Genomic DNA, 16,166 nt, shown 5'->3' on the forward strand with positions numbered 1-16,166 from the left:
CCGAAACATCCCACAAAATTATTTTAAGAGTAATAAAATTGATTTTCGGACAAAAATTACTTATCGGTTCATAACCAATTTATCACCGGTTCACAACCGATTTGAGCGGATTTATAAATCACTCAAAACATTGTCCAAAATAACTTAAGACTAATATAATTGAATTTCGAATAAAAAATAGTTATCGGCTGTGAACCGGTTCATTACCAGTTCAAAACCAATTGGAACGAGCCTAAATATGACCCCATTTCTCTGATAAATGCGCCCTCTAGAGCCTTTTTAACCTTTGATTTTGAATAATCGTTATTAGGAATAATTCAGCAGTATTTCCACACATGACCAATTGTCCACCTGGGTAATATCTAAAACATATCCAAAATTGAAAAAATCGCACGACGCGTTTTCGAGCAATTCCAAGAAAACATGGTTTTGGAGGGGAATGGGAGGGTGGGTTAGGGAAAATGAGGGGCACATTAACGATCTTTGAGTCGACTTATAAGGGGTCCTCCTTAGGTGTCAAGTCGCTATCTCTAACCGTTTCACCTCTAGAGCTTGCGACAGCCGGACGGGCAGACAGACAAACAGCGTGACGACATTTCTCAGAAATCATGTGGAACGCGAAGTCTTGGCAAAAGTGGTCTCCGGGGGGTGGAAGGTGGAAATTTGGGGGGGGGGGGGGGCGGAAAAAATTAAGGGATCATACTGATCTCTCCGTTGAGTTCGAGCAGTAAAATTTGGGACACCGGTGGTAGTCCAATTGTTTTAAAAGGGTTAACCGTGATGTTTTGTGTTAAGCTATTGATCTTAGTTAGTCCTCTTAACCAATAATGTTGTGAATATTTAAAATTTCTTTTAATAAAGAAAAAGCCAAAAATATCGAATCTTTTTAAGTTTTGTTTGTTTTGTAACAATTTATATATTTATAATATTTTGATTTTAAAAGTTTTATTATTTTGGTTCATGGTCAAACAGGTCGATATACAAACAATCCTGGTTAAAATAGGTACGGTGAAAAGTTTCTGAAGAGGGTAAGGCTTAAAATTTTATGAATGAATGTAGGTTGAAAAATAAACTTGGTGTGATTATGGAAGAATCACACCTACATTGATTTATTTAATAAGTCTTCAATTTACAAATTTACGAAGCCTGTTCAATTAAACTATTTTGTAATAAATTTCTCAAATATTTTTATTATATTTTAGAATTTAATGTTCACCTTTATGGGCAGAATAAAACAAATCATTTGGTAGGAAACAATTTCTAGCATAACAATTAATCGATTTTATCAAGTGGAATTAAAGCCCCTGAAAATGATTATTACTCAACTCGAAAAGAAAAGAACACAGAATTACTAATCTTTGAAGATTAACCTTTACCCGTATTAAGACACTGACACATAAAATTTTGCACAAGCAATTCTTTGAATACTTTGGGCAACATTTAGTAACACAGTACTCCACATACTTCTCCAATTAATCATACCACGAGATCCCCATGATGAGACTCAAACAGTTGACCAGAGACACGATATTCGTGAAGGATTTGTGCTCCAGCAGAATGGCCTTTTCCTTGTCTTCAGCTGCAAAAAAATATCTTCGTGATTTGTAAATTATAATTGAGGACATAAAACTCACGAATTTTCCAGTACTCAATCAGACATCGATAAAATTCTCCTAGACGTTTGATCTTGAAATTAACAGTCATGATCTTGAAGGAATTTACCACAAAACCGAAAACTACTGTTGAGCAGGTAACCATTAGTACAATATCTGGATATTTGTCGATAACATTGTAAAGAAGAGTCAATAGCATACATTCTTGAAAAAGAATGTTAATAATTGCCCATAATTTCGATTTCCAGGTGTTCAGATCAGTATCCAGATAAAATCCGTGAACTTTGAGGAATGATTTAGCGTAGTAGAAGAAATCCGGATCTTCCATAATTCACTTTTTATTTACTGAGGAAATCAGATAGAACTTCCTTGATTTATACTACTTATTGTCGTTTGAATAAATGAATCACAAAATCCAGGGCAAAATCACAACTTTGCAGATAAGGAACAATTGTAGTTCAATATTGATAGAAAGGTGTCAATGTGACTTGCATATTGAAATATTTCAGTGAGAAACGATAATACTTATGGGTAAATATCCCCTAATAAATTTCCCATTGAATTTTTATTGAAAATTGCGAAAGAGGCTTAGAGGAGTGGTTTGGAATATTTCAGGTTCCAAATGATAGCAGTATCGCGACGATTTAACATCCAACCGTCCCCAATCATAATCACTTTCATTTTGTCGTAATAGATACTGTCTCACCGTGTAATTAGCTTACGTTTATGAATTACGAATTACTCATAACACCTTTTCACATCTGATTGAGTGGGTGTTGCTATTTTGAGATTTATTAATAAAAACCAAGAAAACACAAATGTTTGTTTTTCACTTATAGATAACACCTATTGCTTTTAAAAGTGACAAAACGATTAATTTTATATAATTTGATATAGTAAAAAAAAACAAATTAGCAGTAAAAAAAAATAAATTTGTTAAAAAAAGAATGGCAAAGTAAACTCGTGACTTAAATGCTAATCAAACGTACTTTTGCATTAGGGTAAATGCTCATAATTTTGTACAGTCTGCTTATAAGCATCGATGTTCCAAGTTTGAAGTGTGATATTTTCAATACTAATTAACTTTTTTTGTTACTCTCTTTTCAGAAGGGATCTGTAGAAACTTGGCAAGGGTTTATTGTCTTTGTTTTTACTAAAATTAGTCTTAATACGTTTAAAAATGAATTGATATTTAGAGGTGAATTTGATCCGAATTTTGGACAACTTGTTTATTAATTTGGACAATTTGGCTGTAAATTTGGACAGTTAATCCACCTCAACAGGATGCCCATTGTTCTTCATTTCATGAACCAATCTTACCAAGTCCTTCCTGTTCATGTAAGGGAAACGTAGAATGTCACAAGAAGCCCGGAAACTTTCCATATCATTCATTAAAGTGAGTTGACTTTGGTAATCCAAGTACTCGCGGATGTTCTCATTCCCTGGCCTTTCGGGAGCCTTTTAAGGCTTTTCTTACTCCATCTCTTTCGTAGAGATGATGCTTCTTTGTTTCTCCAGGCATTTATACAACCTAGTCATCACAAAAGCTAAAATTTCATGAAATTTTGAGAGAAAAACACCTGTCCGAAATAAGGAGTATCACCCCACTGGTGAATCTCTTAAGAGAGTTTCCCCTTTTCACACAAAAAACGTAATTCATGAAAATCTCACTTCAGGTCAAATGTACAAATGACTATTAACGTGAGTCAATACAATATTCAATGAATATTCAATAATATCACTTAAAAACAGCGAGGAAAAATTGTTAGTACTTCACCACAGCTAAATAAGACTGAAGTAAACACGAAGTTTTGTCATATTTCTCGTAAGCAATTGCTCACAGTGAATTTTCAACAAAGAAATTTCAACTCAAATCATATTCAAAATTTAACGTATTTAGTATTAAAATCTTCCAAAAAGAACAAATATTTAGATAGAATTCATTATTGATCAAATATTGGAATAAAAATCCATTATTTTAATCAATTTATTTTTGGTGTCCAATTTTATCCTCAAAGTGTCTAAAATAAGAAACTGGACAAAATTATGAGCCCTTACCCTATTTATCGTTTAATGGATCTCTACCGATTTGAAACGATTTATAAATCACACAAAAAATTCCCCAAAAATATTTTTAAAAGTAATAAAATTGATTTTCGGACAAAAATTACTTATCGCTTCGATTCACAACCGATTTAAATCGATTTATAAATATTTAGATTGGGTATCTGGGTTATATTGGGTTCACATCTTTCGGTGTTCGTCACGGGAAGCTTTTTCCTCAATTAAAAACTCAGAATTTTATTTTTTTTAGTTCTTAGCGTTATACGTTTCCCAGTTGATTAACAAATTCTGAATTGAGTGAGTAAAAAAAGATAAAAAATAAAAAATATAAATATTCTGAAAACACAATAAAGCATTTCCCAGCCCACTGAGGAAGTCCCATACCAAAGGTCGAAAGCTTTGGAGTAAAATTTTGAGTTTTTAATTGGGGAAAAAGCTGACCCTGACGAACACCGGAAAATCTGAATCTGATTTATAAATCACTAAAATCGTTTCCCAAAATACCTTAGGAGTAATATAATTGAGTATCGAATAAAAATTAGTTCAGTTTTATCGGATATTCCAAGGCCTTACCAAAAAGTCCATACATGATACCATTCGGATGAGAAATATGCTCTCTAGAGCTTTTTTTTAACTTTTGACCTGCAAAAACCGTTATTGGGAAAGATTCAATGGGATTTTCGGGATTTTCGTATAAAGTCCACTAAGTTAGAAAATTTTAAATTTAATCAAAAAGGTTCAATGTTTGAACATTTTGAACGCTTTTACACTGATTCTAACTGGTATTGTATCTTATTTATTTCTCTATAAAATCTCTTTCAAAGAGGAATTTTTAGGTATTCTCATTATTTAAGAAAAAAACACACCCTATCGTTTAATTTAAATAAGAAACTGAAAAATCTTGATAGCCCTTTCACTTAATTCACAATTTATTCGTTAATGGTTTTGATGTTAAAACTCACTTACATACTTAAAGCCTTATAAAACACGTCCTCTCTCTTTGGAAAATTCGAGACACTCTGAAGAATATTATATTTTGTATTTCAAGCCTTTAAATTTAATTCCCACATACTTATATAATATTAATATGTTATATGAAATTTCTCATAATTCATATTAATAATATTTTATTCATTTCCAAAGTTCTACTCATTCCAACTCATTCTTTACCTGGATTTTTCTTTTTAAATCTCTCTCAAGTACACTTTTATATATTTGGTGTTCAAACGGTCAAGTAATTTAAATCTATGATTTTTTTATAATACAAAAGTTTTTTATTAACTGAATACTATTTACATAATACGTACAAATTGTAACATTTATTTACAAAATTGAACCTCAAGAGAACTACTTGTATTCATTACAAACTAAAAAAAAAGTATCTAAAATATAGCAATAATCACTAAATGTGATCACAAGACTGTATCAATAAGATAACGCAATTTCTGAACATAAATTAAAAATATATTCCCTTTGATAAAAGAGCAGGTGCTAGTCATAAAATGCTTGTCTGTAGAAGTCTGTCGGAAAGAATTTCCTCTCTCAAAAAACTCTTCACTTGATTCTGTGTCATTGACAAGTGGACGTCGTTCTAGGTCCGGTTGGAGAAGACTCTAGCAATGGAATATTCTCGGGGAACCACTTTTTGCGAATAATTTCTAATGGTGCACAATTGTCGCATGAGAATGTTCCACTAAAGTGACCAACTGAACCACGATCCAGGTGGAGTGGCGTTGAGTTCGTCTTTCTTGTTTATGAGAGACACCAGCAGCACCAGGGCCAAGACTATTAGTAGGAGGAAGGTAACAATCAGGAAAAGAATTCGTTCCCGGCGTGTCCAATTCACAAAGCACGTCCAATACTGTTCCCTTATCACCCTGAAAGTTCACACGCAATCGCACTTAGTTATGGAATATGTAGGAGTGAGTCACTTGAACTCAAGAGCCAAGATCAGAGATGGGCAGTTACTCATTTGGATAATTTTGATAGTCTACCTTGTGTCATAATAGATTTATATTAAAATTGACATATTATTCTAATGGCCAATCCATTTTTTTACTTGAAAAGAAATGACCATAAGATACATAAACTTACCATCCACAAGTAGATCTTGAATAATTCGAAAATCTATTTGAAGATCCTAAAGATCCTAAAGATCCTAAAAAATCTACTTCCAATAGAAGTAGATTTTGATTCTCCAGTAGTGTCTTGGATAAAAGGTAAATGGAACTCCATTTGCACAAAAAGTCGTTGAAGTTCGAATAATTCAAATTCAATTTCGAAATTTCATTCTAAATTTTCGAACAAGGTGGGGAAAATTTTTCAAATATCACACTAAATTTATAAGTTCTAGAATTAAAGAAAAGCTTACGAAAAAGCAGGGGTGTAATGTCGTCTGCATCTATGATACTTAATGGTTTATTCAATAAGGCCGTAAAATAAGTTAAAAAAAGTGTTATGTACGATTTTATTTATTAAGAAAACGTTCATGAAAGTTGATATAACGTTTTAAATGATTTTTAACGAATAACTTTTTTTTTATCCCGTCCAAAAATAAATCTTCAGAACTCCCCAAAATAGGCCAGAATTCCAAGTATTAGTTAATCCTTTGAGTAAAATTGTTAATCTGTTAACTATTTCTAAAGGTAAAACTCCCTTGAGTTATAATCCACCGAATATGGTGACTATAAAGGACTAGTTCAGATGAAATTTCGTACAATTTTGCCTTATTTTTGGTTTTTCGGTTTTAGCCCAAAATGGAGAAGATTCGTCATTCCGAAACTGAAAGTGTACCGAATTAATACAAAATTTAGTATATTTAGTGTTATACGAGATAATTATTTTTGGCCATGGCTAAATCAGTTGTGACTGGTTACGTTCGAGAATTTGACCTCTGAGTTATCCTAATCAACAGTGAAGAATCCATAGTTAATAATTATTTAGCTTGGATTTGATTTGGCTTAGGGGAGACTGGGGCAAAAAGTCACAAAACGGATATTTTATTTTTTTGTAGCTACACGAGCACCTCAGAAATTTTGAATTAGCGCAGTTTTATAAGCTCTAAAACTTTTTAAGCTCTAAAACTTTGTGAAAATCATTTTCCTCTGTTTTGTAAGGAAATACGTTTATCGAGCCGTTTCATAAAAGGTAATTTTGTGAGCATTCTCAAAAATGTTGGGGAAAACAGTACCAGGTATGGGGTATTATCACATTTTGATTCGCTTCATTACGGGCTTCCGTAAATTTGGAAATATATCTGGAAGACACATTTTCATAGGGTATTTATTCATTTACAACTTTGCAAAACACCGTTTTCTCTAGGGGGTGACATTAGCTCTGAAAAATACGAACAGTTTTAGTGTAAATTTTTTCCTGTTTTCCACATTTCACGAGATATCTCCAAAACTACGTAGGTTGCCAATTTGGGGTTTTCAGTTGCCTATTCTATATTAAACTAGCTTTTATTTTGTATTTGTATTATTTGCTAATTCATTTTACAATGACAGAAAATAGCTAATGAACTCACAAGTTTTTCGGCACGCTAGAAACATGTGGGAAACATAGGAAATGTCATGCCCCTGGTTTTCTCTATCTGAACGAGAAAAGCGCTTTTCAAGCTTTTTTTTTTTAGAAAAAAACACACAAAAGACTGCAAATCGTTTTACCAATGCAAACAATAAGCGGCGAGACATGATAATGACGTTTCTTTTCGCCGTGAGACATCAAAAATTGCTTAGGTTTTTGTTAATTTTTGCCCCATACATTTTGTTACTTTTTACCGCAAGTGGTCATTTTTAATAAAAGTATTTCTGGAGAAAGGAATCTTTGTAGAATTCTAAAATAGGTAGCGGATTCGCATTCAAAGAATCCAAATCATTTAGGAAACATTCACCAGTGCATCAATTTTGGAAAGAGAATTCTGCAAGAAGAATATTTCAAAAATAGGTCTAGAAATTTCTATATTTTTTTATTTTCTAAATTCCTTGTTCGAATTCTAAGAAACTTACGACATTGCAGAAGGTCTATGGATACTGTCTATAGAAAGAAATTTAACCTCTCTATCTTTTTTATCGAATTTTTCGATTTGTGACTTTTTGCCCCAGTCTGCCCTAACGTTTTCTCACGTAAATAACAGTGTTTAATTAAAAAAACGAAACTCGGAATTTTCCATTAAAAAAATCTTTAGGATGTTTATTTCTAAAAGCTATATCTTGAGAATCAATGGTCGGATTTCTATAAAATTTTGACACGTATCATTCGATAGACGACTGATTACAGATATTATACATACAAGATTTTTTTAAAATAATTATGTCATTATTGTGTCAGCCCACGAACTTATTTAATAACTTCTGAAAAGGGTTTTTGTGTTTTATAATAAATATGCCTCTCCATGTTTTTTGGAATCGGTTTTACAAATTCTTTATTTAAAACTTTACAGAAATTTATAGAAGTTCTCTTTCTTATTTCTTTTTTTTAATTTTATCTTGGATTCATTATCAGCTTTTCCAAAAACGTTTCTAAGTGAGATGTTTTGTGTTTTCTACGGTGATTTACCCTACGATATCCGTAATGTTTTTAATATTATACGGGCTTGAGATAATAAAGCTTTGAGGAACAATGAGTCACCGGTGTCTTATTGATAAATAATTTTTTATGACTGTTTAAAATTATTTTATACACTAAATTGAATGCTGCCAGATTTTAGAATTTCGCAGCAATTGTTTGTTGCTCCGAAATTAGAAGCCTATGGGAAGTGAGCTAAGTCTTTAGTCTGAAGACTATATTAAATGCAGTACAAATGCTTTAAATATCTTCTATAAATCACATGAATCATCTATCAATAAGATTTTTTCACGATTCTTTTTATATTTAATTTCGCTTGGCATTGTGCATATTCTTTATCGGACAATGAACCATATTGTTATTCAAATAAAATAGATTACATTCCAAGAGTTTCCTGTGCAAAACCACTATTTTTTTTTGTTTTAAAGAATTGTATTTTTTTTAAAAGTAATTTTTCCATGTAAAGCGTAATCAATTGCCCATCTCTGACAAAGGTGGAATAGTGAAAATGTAGATTCAACACAAAATCACTCACTGGACACTTGGTGTACTCTCTGATCGTATGCCTGAAGTGCTTCCCACAAAGGCAGGATTAACGATTCCCTGTCGAGATGTTGTCCCACTGCCCGGGGGGAAGCCCTTTTCTGGGTAGGAACTATGCCCTGCTGTAGGGCTAAAAGATACCGAGGCGACATTTGTGGTCCTTTGACCGTAAGCTGTTCCTGCTGTTGTAGGATTCAGCAAAACTCTTCCATCCACCATTTTAGCCACATTTGCACTTTTCTTCTCCATCAACAGCAGCTTTTAGCTAATTTTCTGCCTGTTGTCCCCAATTGTAAAACCGCGGAAAATTTTTAGCGCATTTTCAAAAGGCGACTCCGCAGAACTGACTAGATGAATTGCTGCCGTTCCCCATCGTGCCTTATCAGTCACTATCAGTTACCATTTCTCGAGAAGTGATAATGAATTTTGACGTGTATTTAATCTACAATTTATATATTTTATCTAACACATAAAAACACCTACCCAAAAACCACATAAAAATGATCATTAAACTATGAAGAAATCCCCACGATTAGTAAAGAAAAAAGACGCAAATCCAAGAAATAAATGAGAATTGAGGACCATCTTAGCTTGTTAACACACTCAATCAATATCCATCATTTTAAAGACTAGAAAGAAATAGGTCCACAGAAGCGCAATTGAGGCTAATCTTTTGTGGTTTTTGGGATAAATAAAAAAATAGAGATAACGTAGGTTCATTCTCGTGATTTTTGAACACAAGGAAAACACTTGAAGCACTTCCTGAGACCAGAATAATTCCACATAACACCTGCCAGGGTACTCTCGTGATCAGCAATTTGGATACCCTCAATTGGGACTCTATCGGCATCAATTAATCGCCAATGAAGCTGATTACCTTGCCAATGTCAACAGCAACGAGCGATATGGGAATTATTTTTGACTCAGAGCTTTGGTGGTTTTTGTTTTGAAGTCTGTTGTCTATACAGAGAAGCTCTGCTGATTCTTTTCATTAAATATTCACAAGATTATTCTATTAATTTTCTCTAGATGTAATAAATTAGCATAGAACCCGTAGAACTAATTAACAGGTAAAAAATATTAACTTTTTACTGTTTCTTTTTTAAAGATGTTCTCAACGGTAGATTTTTTCAGCAAACTTTTGAAATAAATGTTCTATCTAATGGGAATCATGTTGAGATAAAATTATGACGTTGTCTTTAAAATAAGATTCTTTCAACATATCGTCATTTTCAACACCCAGCTTTCTTCTTTTTATAACAATTTTTTACTATGTTTAAATTTACTATTTTATATATTTTTTACAATTAGGGTGAAAAGAACACCTATTGACACTTTAAGAAGTCGTGTCAGGACTTATTGAAACTCTACTCTCTACCATTTGGAATACCAAATTTGAACACCTATCCTTATCAGAAAACGTAGAATAAGGAAAAAACGTTATTCTATTTACATTTTATTAGATACTTTAAATAAATTGCAAGATTTTGACAAAAATGTCAATAGGGGTTTCCTGTCGAAGAGGTGTTTCTTCGACCCTATTTAAATTTACAAAAAATCCAATACTCCAAAGCGATGAATAGGGCCAATAGGACACAATTAGTTTAAATATAATTCACACCCAATTAGCACAAATTAATCTTCACGGCATAAAAATCTAAGTAAGTCTGACGTAAGACTTACTGACGGGGGATCTTTTCAACGAATACCGATTTTCAGCTGAATGTTGGCAGTATTTACAATGTTTTGCTTGGAACTCCAAGTACATTTGACAATTTTGTCAAGGAATTATGTCAAGTAGAGACATGTGACAACAATAATGTCAATATTTAAAGTAAATTTCTTTTGAGGACGTGTATTCAATTTATATAATTGATTAGAAATGTGTCAATACTTCTCTGACAGATACAATTTAAACCAAAATGGAATAAATAATAAATGTACTTCCAGTTCAGATTTTTTTGTTCTACCTTTTTGGGCCAGTTTTCATAATATAATCGCTAATAAACGAATTACAAATCTTATAAAAAGTGGATAACTAAAGAAGAATTAGATCTGTGTGATGGTTGGCATAGCAACTTTTAATTACTACTTTTTAATATTACAAATTGATTGTCATAAATCAAGTCATATAAGGGTCACTATGGGGTCGACATTTCGACACTTTGCTTATATTTTTTTTGATTTCTGTATAAGGACATTGGGCAAAAATGTATGGGAGTTGGTCTATGTGGCGACAACAGATAGGATTAGGCGCATTTTATAGGTAATGGTGTAGGATGAAAAACTGCCGAGACCCAGGACGATATTTGCAGGGAGTCCTTGTAAAATCGCCTTTATCTTTTCGAAAAAATACTATTTTGCCAATGAATTACTCAACATCAGCTAAAGGGATCTTCATGAAATGTGGTAAGGTGACAATGTATGAGTTAAGCTATTTATCCATGGATACTACTACCTCCCCCCATCCCTCCTTCCAGTAGCCCCTATAGAAAATGTGGACTTTTTTCATTATAACTTTCTTCTGACAAGGGAGGTCATCGAGTCATCAAATTCAGATTGGCTTCATATTGAGAACATAGACGCGGATAGGGATCATAAGGATCGTGTCATACTCAAAAAGTGCTAAATTTTTTTTTCCTTTGCAAAAAAAGCAATCAAAGGATTCCATAAAATGTTAATGATAAAGAAAGTTCTAGAGAGCCAGCAGGAGCAGTCGTGGTGCAGTGGGCTAGCGGACGGTGTTTACAACGCAAAGGTCTCGAGTTCGATTCTTGCTTTGTGCCGCCTTATTGTTTTTTTTTCTTCTATTATTTTTTATCTGTTTTTTTTTGTCGGATTTTTTTTTTCATTGGCCGTAATTTTTCCTTAGTGTATCTATATTTGCTTTGCACTGTAATATACTCCTAATATGAATGTTTAACTAAAGTAAGTGTCTTAAAAGTTCTTCAACGTGTCTGCTTGTTTTAATTTTTTTTTAAGGAATAGAAATTAAGAATTCATCCATATACGGTCTTATTGGTCCTAGATATACATAGCGTTATTTTTATTTGCTTTTTTAAATTACTTGCTTAAGCAATGTGTCTTGCATAATATCTCAATAAATCTATGCACAAGAGATAGAGAATTTAAAAAACACTCACTCATTTTTAATCAATTGTTTGCAGAAAGATTTAAATGCAGTTTCAAATATGCATGGCACAAATCAGGATATGTTGATGAGAGGCCCGAAAAATTTGAAAATCCAAGTCAATACTGTTTTACAAAAGTTTATTTGGAAACTTGCTCTCAAAGTGATTGTGAAAGCATATCTTTTATTCGATGTGCACATTGTGACTGTACATTCTGTTTTAATCATTTCTTTACAGAAATCCACATGCACTAATTAGTTATTAAACTAATTTGTGCATTGAGGACTTTTGTAAAGAAATGATTAAAACAGAGGACAATGTTCACAATGAGCACACCGAATTAAAGTATGACTCACAATCAATTTAGGCAAAAGCTCCCAATAAACTTTTTCAAAACAATATTGAATTGAATTTTCAAATATAACAAAATTCAACATATCTTGATTTTGTGCAGATTGCTAATTATAATAATTCTCTATCGCTTTGTACATAGATTTATTGATGTATTTTGCAAGACACATTGCTTAGGCAAGTGATTTAAAAAAGCAAATAAAAATAACGCTATGTATATCTAGGACCAATAAGACCGTATATGGATGAATTCTTAATTTCTATTCCTTAAAAAAAAAATTAAAACAAGCAGACACGTTGAAGAACTTTTAAGACACTTACTTTAGTTAAACATTCATATTAGGAGTATATTACAGTGCAAAGCAAATATAGATACACTAAGGAAAAATTACGGTCAATGAAAAAAAATCCGACAAAAAAAACAGATAAAAAATAATAGAAGAAAAAAAAACAATAAGGCGGCACAAAGCAAGAATCGAACTCGAGACCTTTGCGTTGTAAACACCGTCCGCTAGTCCACTGCACCACGACTGCTCCTGCTGGCTCTCTAGAACTTTCTTTATCATTAACATTTTATGGAATCCTTTGATTGCTTTTTTTGCAAAGGAAAAAAAAATTTAGCACTTTTTGAGTATGACACGATCCTTATGATCCCTATCCGCGTCTATGTTCTCAATATGAAGCCAATCTGAATTTGATGACTCGATGACCTCCCTTGTGAGAAGAAGTAGAAACCTGAAACTTGGTATGGGATTAAGGTTTGTGAAAGGTTCCTTAACCATGTATACAGGCTCCTCCCTCCTCCACTCCTTCTTGTAGCCCCCATACAAAATAATGACTTTTTCCACTATAACTCCTCTGTGAATAGAACTAGAAAACAGAAACTTGGCATAGGATCAATGGCAATGGAAGGCTCTTTAACCATGTATATATAAGTTTTCTCCCGCCACTCCTTCCAGCAGTTCCCATACAGAATGAGGACTTTTTCCACTATAACTCCTCTCTGAGAAAAGGTAGAAAGCTGAAACTCGGCACGGAAACAAGGTTTATGGAAGGCTATTCAGTCATATAAAACCTGATTACGATTTCAAAAGAAAATAAATAAATAAATCAGTTAGAAAAATAAGTCAAAAAATGGCATGACTGAAATCGATGAATACAATGTGGAATGGATAGAAATGTGTTTAAGTTTAAGAATAAAAAATCATTTTTTTTTCTACAGACAAAGTGGTCCCGCTCTTACTTAACAGATGCTATCAAATTAATGACGTTTTCAAAACAAGATGTTGCGCGCGTACCCCTGCAGTGCCACTTGGGTATTCATTTTATTACTGTGTTATCACACTTGCACATTAAAATTTTAATATGATTCACATTAATTGTCGCTGGTGAGAGTCCAAATGTGTAATTTGTGTGTTTGAATCATTTTATATTCAAAATTTGATCTATTTGTTGATAAAAAGGTAGACTTGGCCCGCAAAATTTGATATAAATTGATTTATAGCATTAATGCGAAAAATTAATGCGATTTTCTCTTTAATTTTTTAATGTGAAAAATATTTATGCTTTAGGTAAATTTAAACTTATTTTTGCAGGCCAAGTCCACTTCTTTATCAATAAATAGAAAAACCCCAAATATTAAGTGACTTAAAGACATATATAACATATTTGGACGCTCACAAGCGACAATTAATGTGAATCACATTAAAATTTTAATGTGCAAGTGTGATAACGCCGTTAGACTGATATGTAACATAAGATACATGAAGCAGCCCTATTCTCCCCTATGGAATAATGTACTGAAATACCAAGCAAATCTCTTAAAGTATATCATAAAAAATATTTTTGCCTAAATTAAATAGATTTCGACTATTATTCTTCATTTTTTTTATTATACTAATTCACTAATTCAATGCACTGTTAAATAATATATTTAAAAAAAAACCTTGCTAACAATATTGCAGTAACAGAGTGGAACAATGTAATTAAAATTATACTAAATCAAATTCAATATCAAAATTAGTACTTAGGGTAAGTGTGCCAAATTTCTGCATAGTTGCATGCAAGAGCCAGAGTCTCAAGTTTGAAATGTAATATCTTTAATAGGAATTGCATTTTTTCTTCTTTCTACTCAAGGAGTGTTGCTTAGAGGATTGTAGACAGTTTATCGTCTTTATTTATTCTAAAATCATTCTTAAATCATTTTAAAATGAATAAAAATGTAGACCTTTAGTGCCTTATTTCGGCCACCTTCATTCTCATAGTTCCTTGCCTTTCGGGAATTCTCCCAATGTCTTTTTTACGTCATCTCGTTTGTCGAAGCTACATTTTTTGTATATTCTTTTGCATTGTATAATCTCTAGCTAGAGTATGTAAAAACTAAAAATTCATGGAAATTCGAGGAACAAAAATGGTGGCCGGAATTGTAAGCTGGCCGAAATTTGGCACACTTACCCTATATAGCCAATTAGTTGAAATGAATACAGACATTTTTGAGATACAAAATCTTTTCAAAAGCAGGAAAGAATGCTCTTCAGATCCTCATTAACATTTGTTTTTAAAGAAGTAAAATTAAGTTAGACTATTCAATTGTATTAACAGAATATATTGAACTATCGGTGTACTAAGAATATCCCAATTTGTTCTGATTATTTCAATTATTTAAATTATATGTAATCCTTTTTTTTCATTCAGCCAACAATGACAACAAGATCTATCTACTTCCACTGATCTTTATCAATGGGTTTAAAAATAAAAATGCGCAATATTATTGATAAGAACAGTTTCAAGTCTCTTATCCACACCAATTGGAAATGGAATCTTAGCAAAAATAAAGAAAAATCACACTTGTTATTTTGAAGTGTTTACAAATGTTAAACAGCCAGAAACATTATTGCTGAGTCCATAATTAGTTGTACATGTTTTTGTTGTTATATTTAATTTGTAATGCTTTCTCAAAGATAAGGAACTCTAAAATTGCACTCTCAAACGTACTACAAATTTGAATTACTGAAAAAGTTACTTTTGAATAGTCTTTTTATCTTTAAGGAAAACTTTTTCTCCTCCAAATGACTATGGAAGAGAAATATTCCTGGGCAATAGACTCACAAAAAAACGCAATTGTGAGTGACACTTTAGCGATAAAGAGGATAACTTTATGAGCATTGGGGATGAGTTTAATCGGCCATTCGGTGGGTCAAGTCGCTGAAAAGCTGAAGATGTAGTATAAACAAAAATCTGTTATCGCTTGGAGACACACCATCTCACAAACACTGATTCTGTGACCAGAGAGCTTAATAGATGATCACTTAAGTGTACTGAGAGAAAAACGTGTGTAAAATAAGCACAAATCGGGGGTTATTTTAAAATACTAAAGTATTTAAAATAAAAAATCAAAATTTAAAATCTATGCACATTATGCAACGCACATAGAAAAATTAATGTACCCTATGCACACGATAATGTTATGAAGATGTTCTTTAAACGTTTTTATTGTTACTCCAGTAGAATAGCAAAAATATTACTAAGTTGACTGCAATCAAAATGAATCAATGAAAGAGTGGATATTGAATATAGTGATGATAGCCTACAAAGAACACCGAGAGAAATCCGAAAAAGTTAAACATTCCGGAAATGTTAATTTTACCCTGCAGTATTGATCCGAAATCGGTGTAAATATTATGCTTTTTAGGTGTATTAGGGGTTAAACTTACCCTTTTCATATTATTTTTACCCTCAAAAAGGTGTAAAATTAACATTAAAAAATGTTGATATATTTTTACACCTAAAAAGTGTTAAAGTTATGAGGAAAAAAAGTTAATCGCACCCCTGTTTTTTCTCAGTGAATATTACATCCGCTTAGACATTTCTTATTGTACGTTTTTTCGAATCTTACATA

General features: G+C 32.2%; 1 protein-coding gene across 1 annotated transcript; it reads right to left on the minus strand.

Moving 5' to 3' along the window:
- Positions 1-4,593: 4,593 nt before the first annotated feature.
- LOC129808299 (uncharacterized) lies at positions 4,594-9,188 on the minus strand. The gene is made up of 2 exons (XM_055858135.1): positions 8,779-9,188; positions 4,594-5,554 (listed from the first exon to the last, which is right to left on the minus strand). The coding sequence occupies exons 1-2, from the start codon at positions 9,033-9,035 to the stop codon at positions 5,371-5,373; spliced, it is 441 nt and encodes a 146-aa protein (XP_055714110.1). The 5' UTR covers positions 9,036-9,188; the 3' UTR covers positions 4,594-5,370.
- Positions 9,189-16,166: the final 6,978 nt, after the last annotated feature.

Source organism: Phlebotomus papatasi, chromosome 3 (genome assembly GCF_024763615.1).
Source record: "Phlebotomus papatasi isolate M1 chromosome 3, Ppap_2.1, whole genome shotgun sequence".
In the NCBI taxonomy this organism is placed as follows: domain Eukaryota; kingdom Metazoa; phylum Arthropoda; class Insecta; order Diptera; family Psychodidae; genus Phlebotomus; species Phlebotomus papatasi.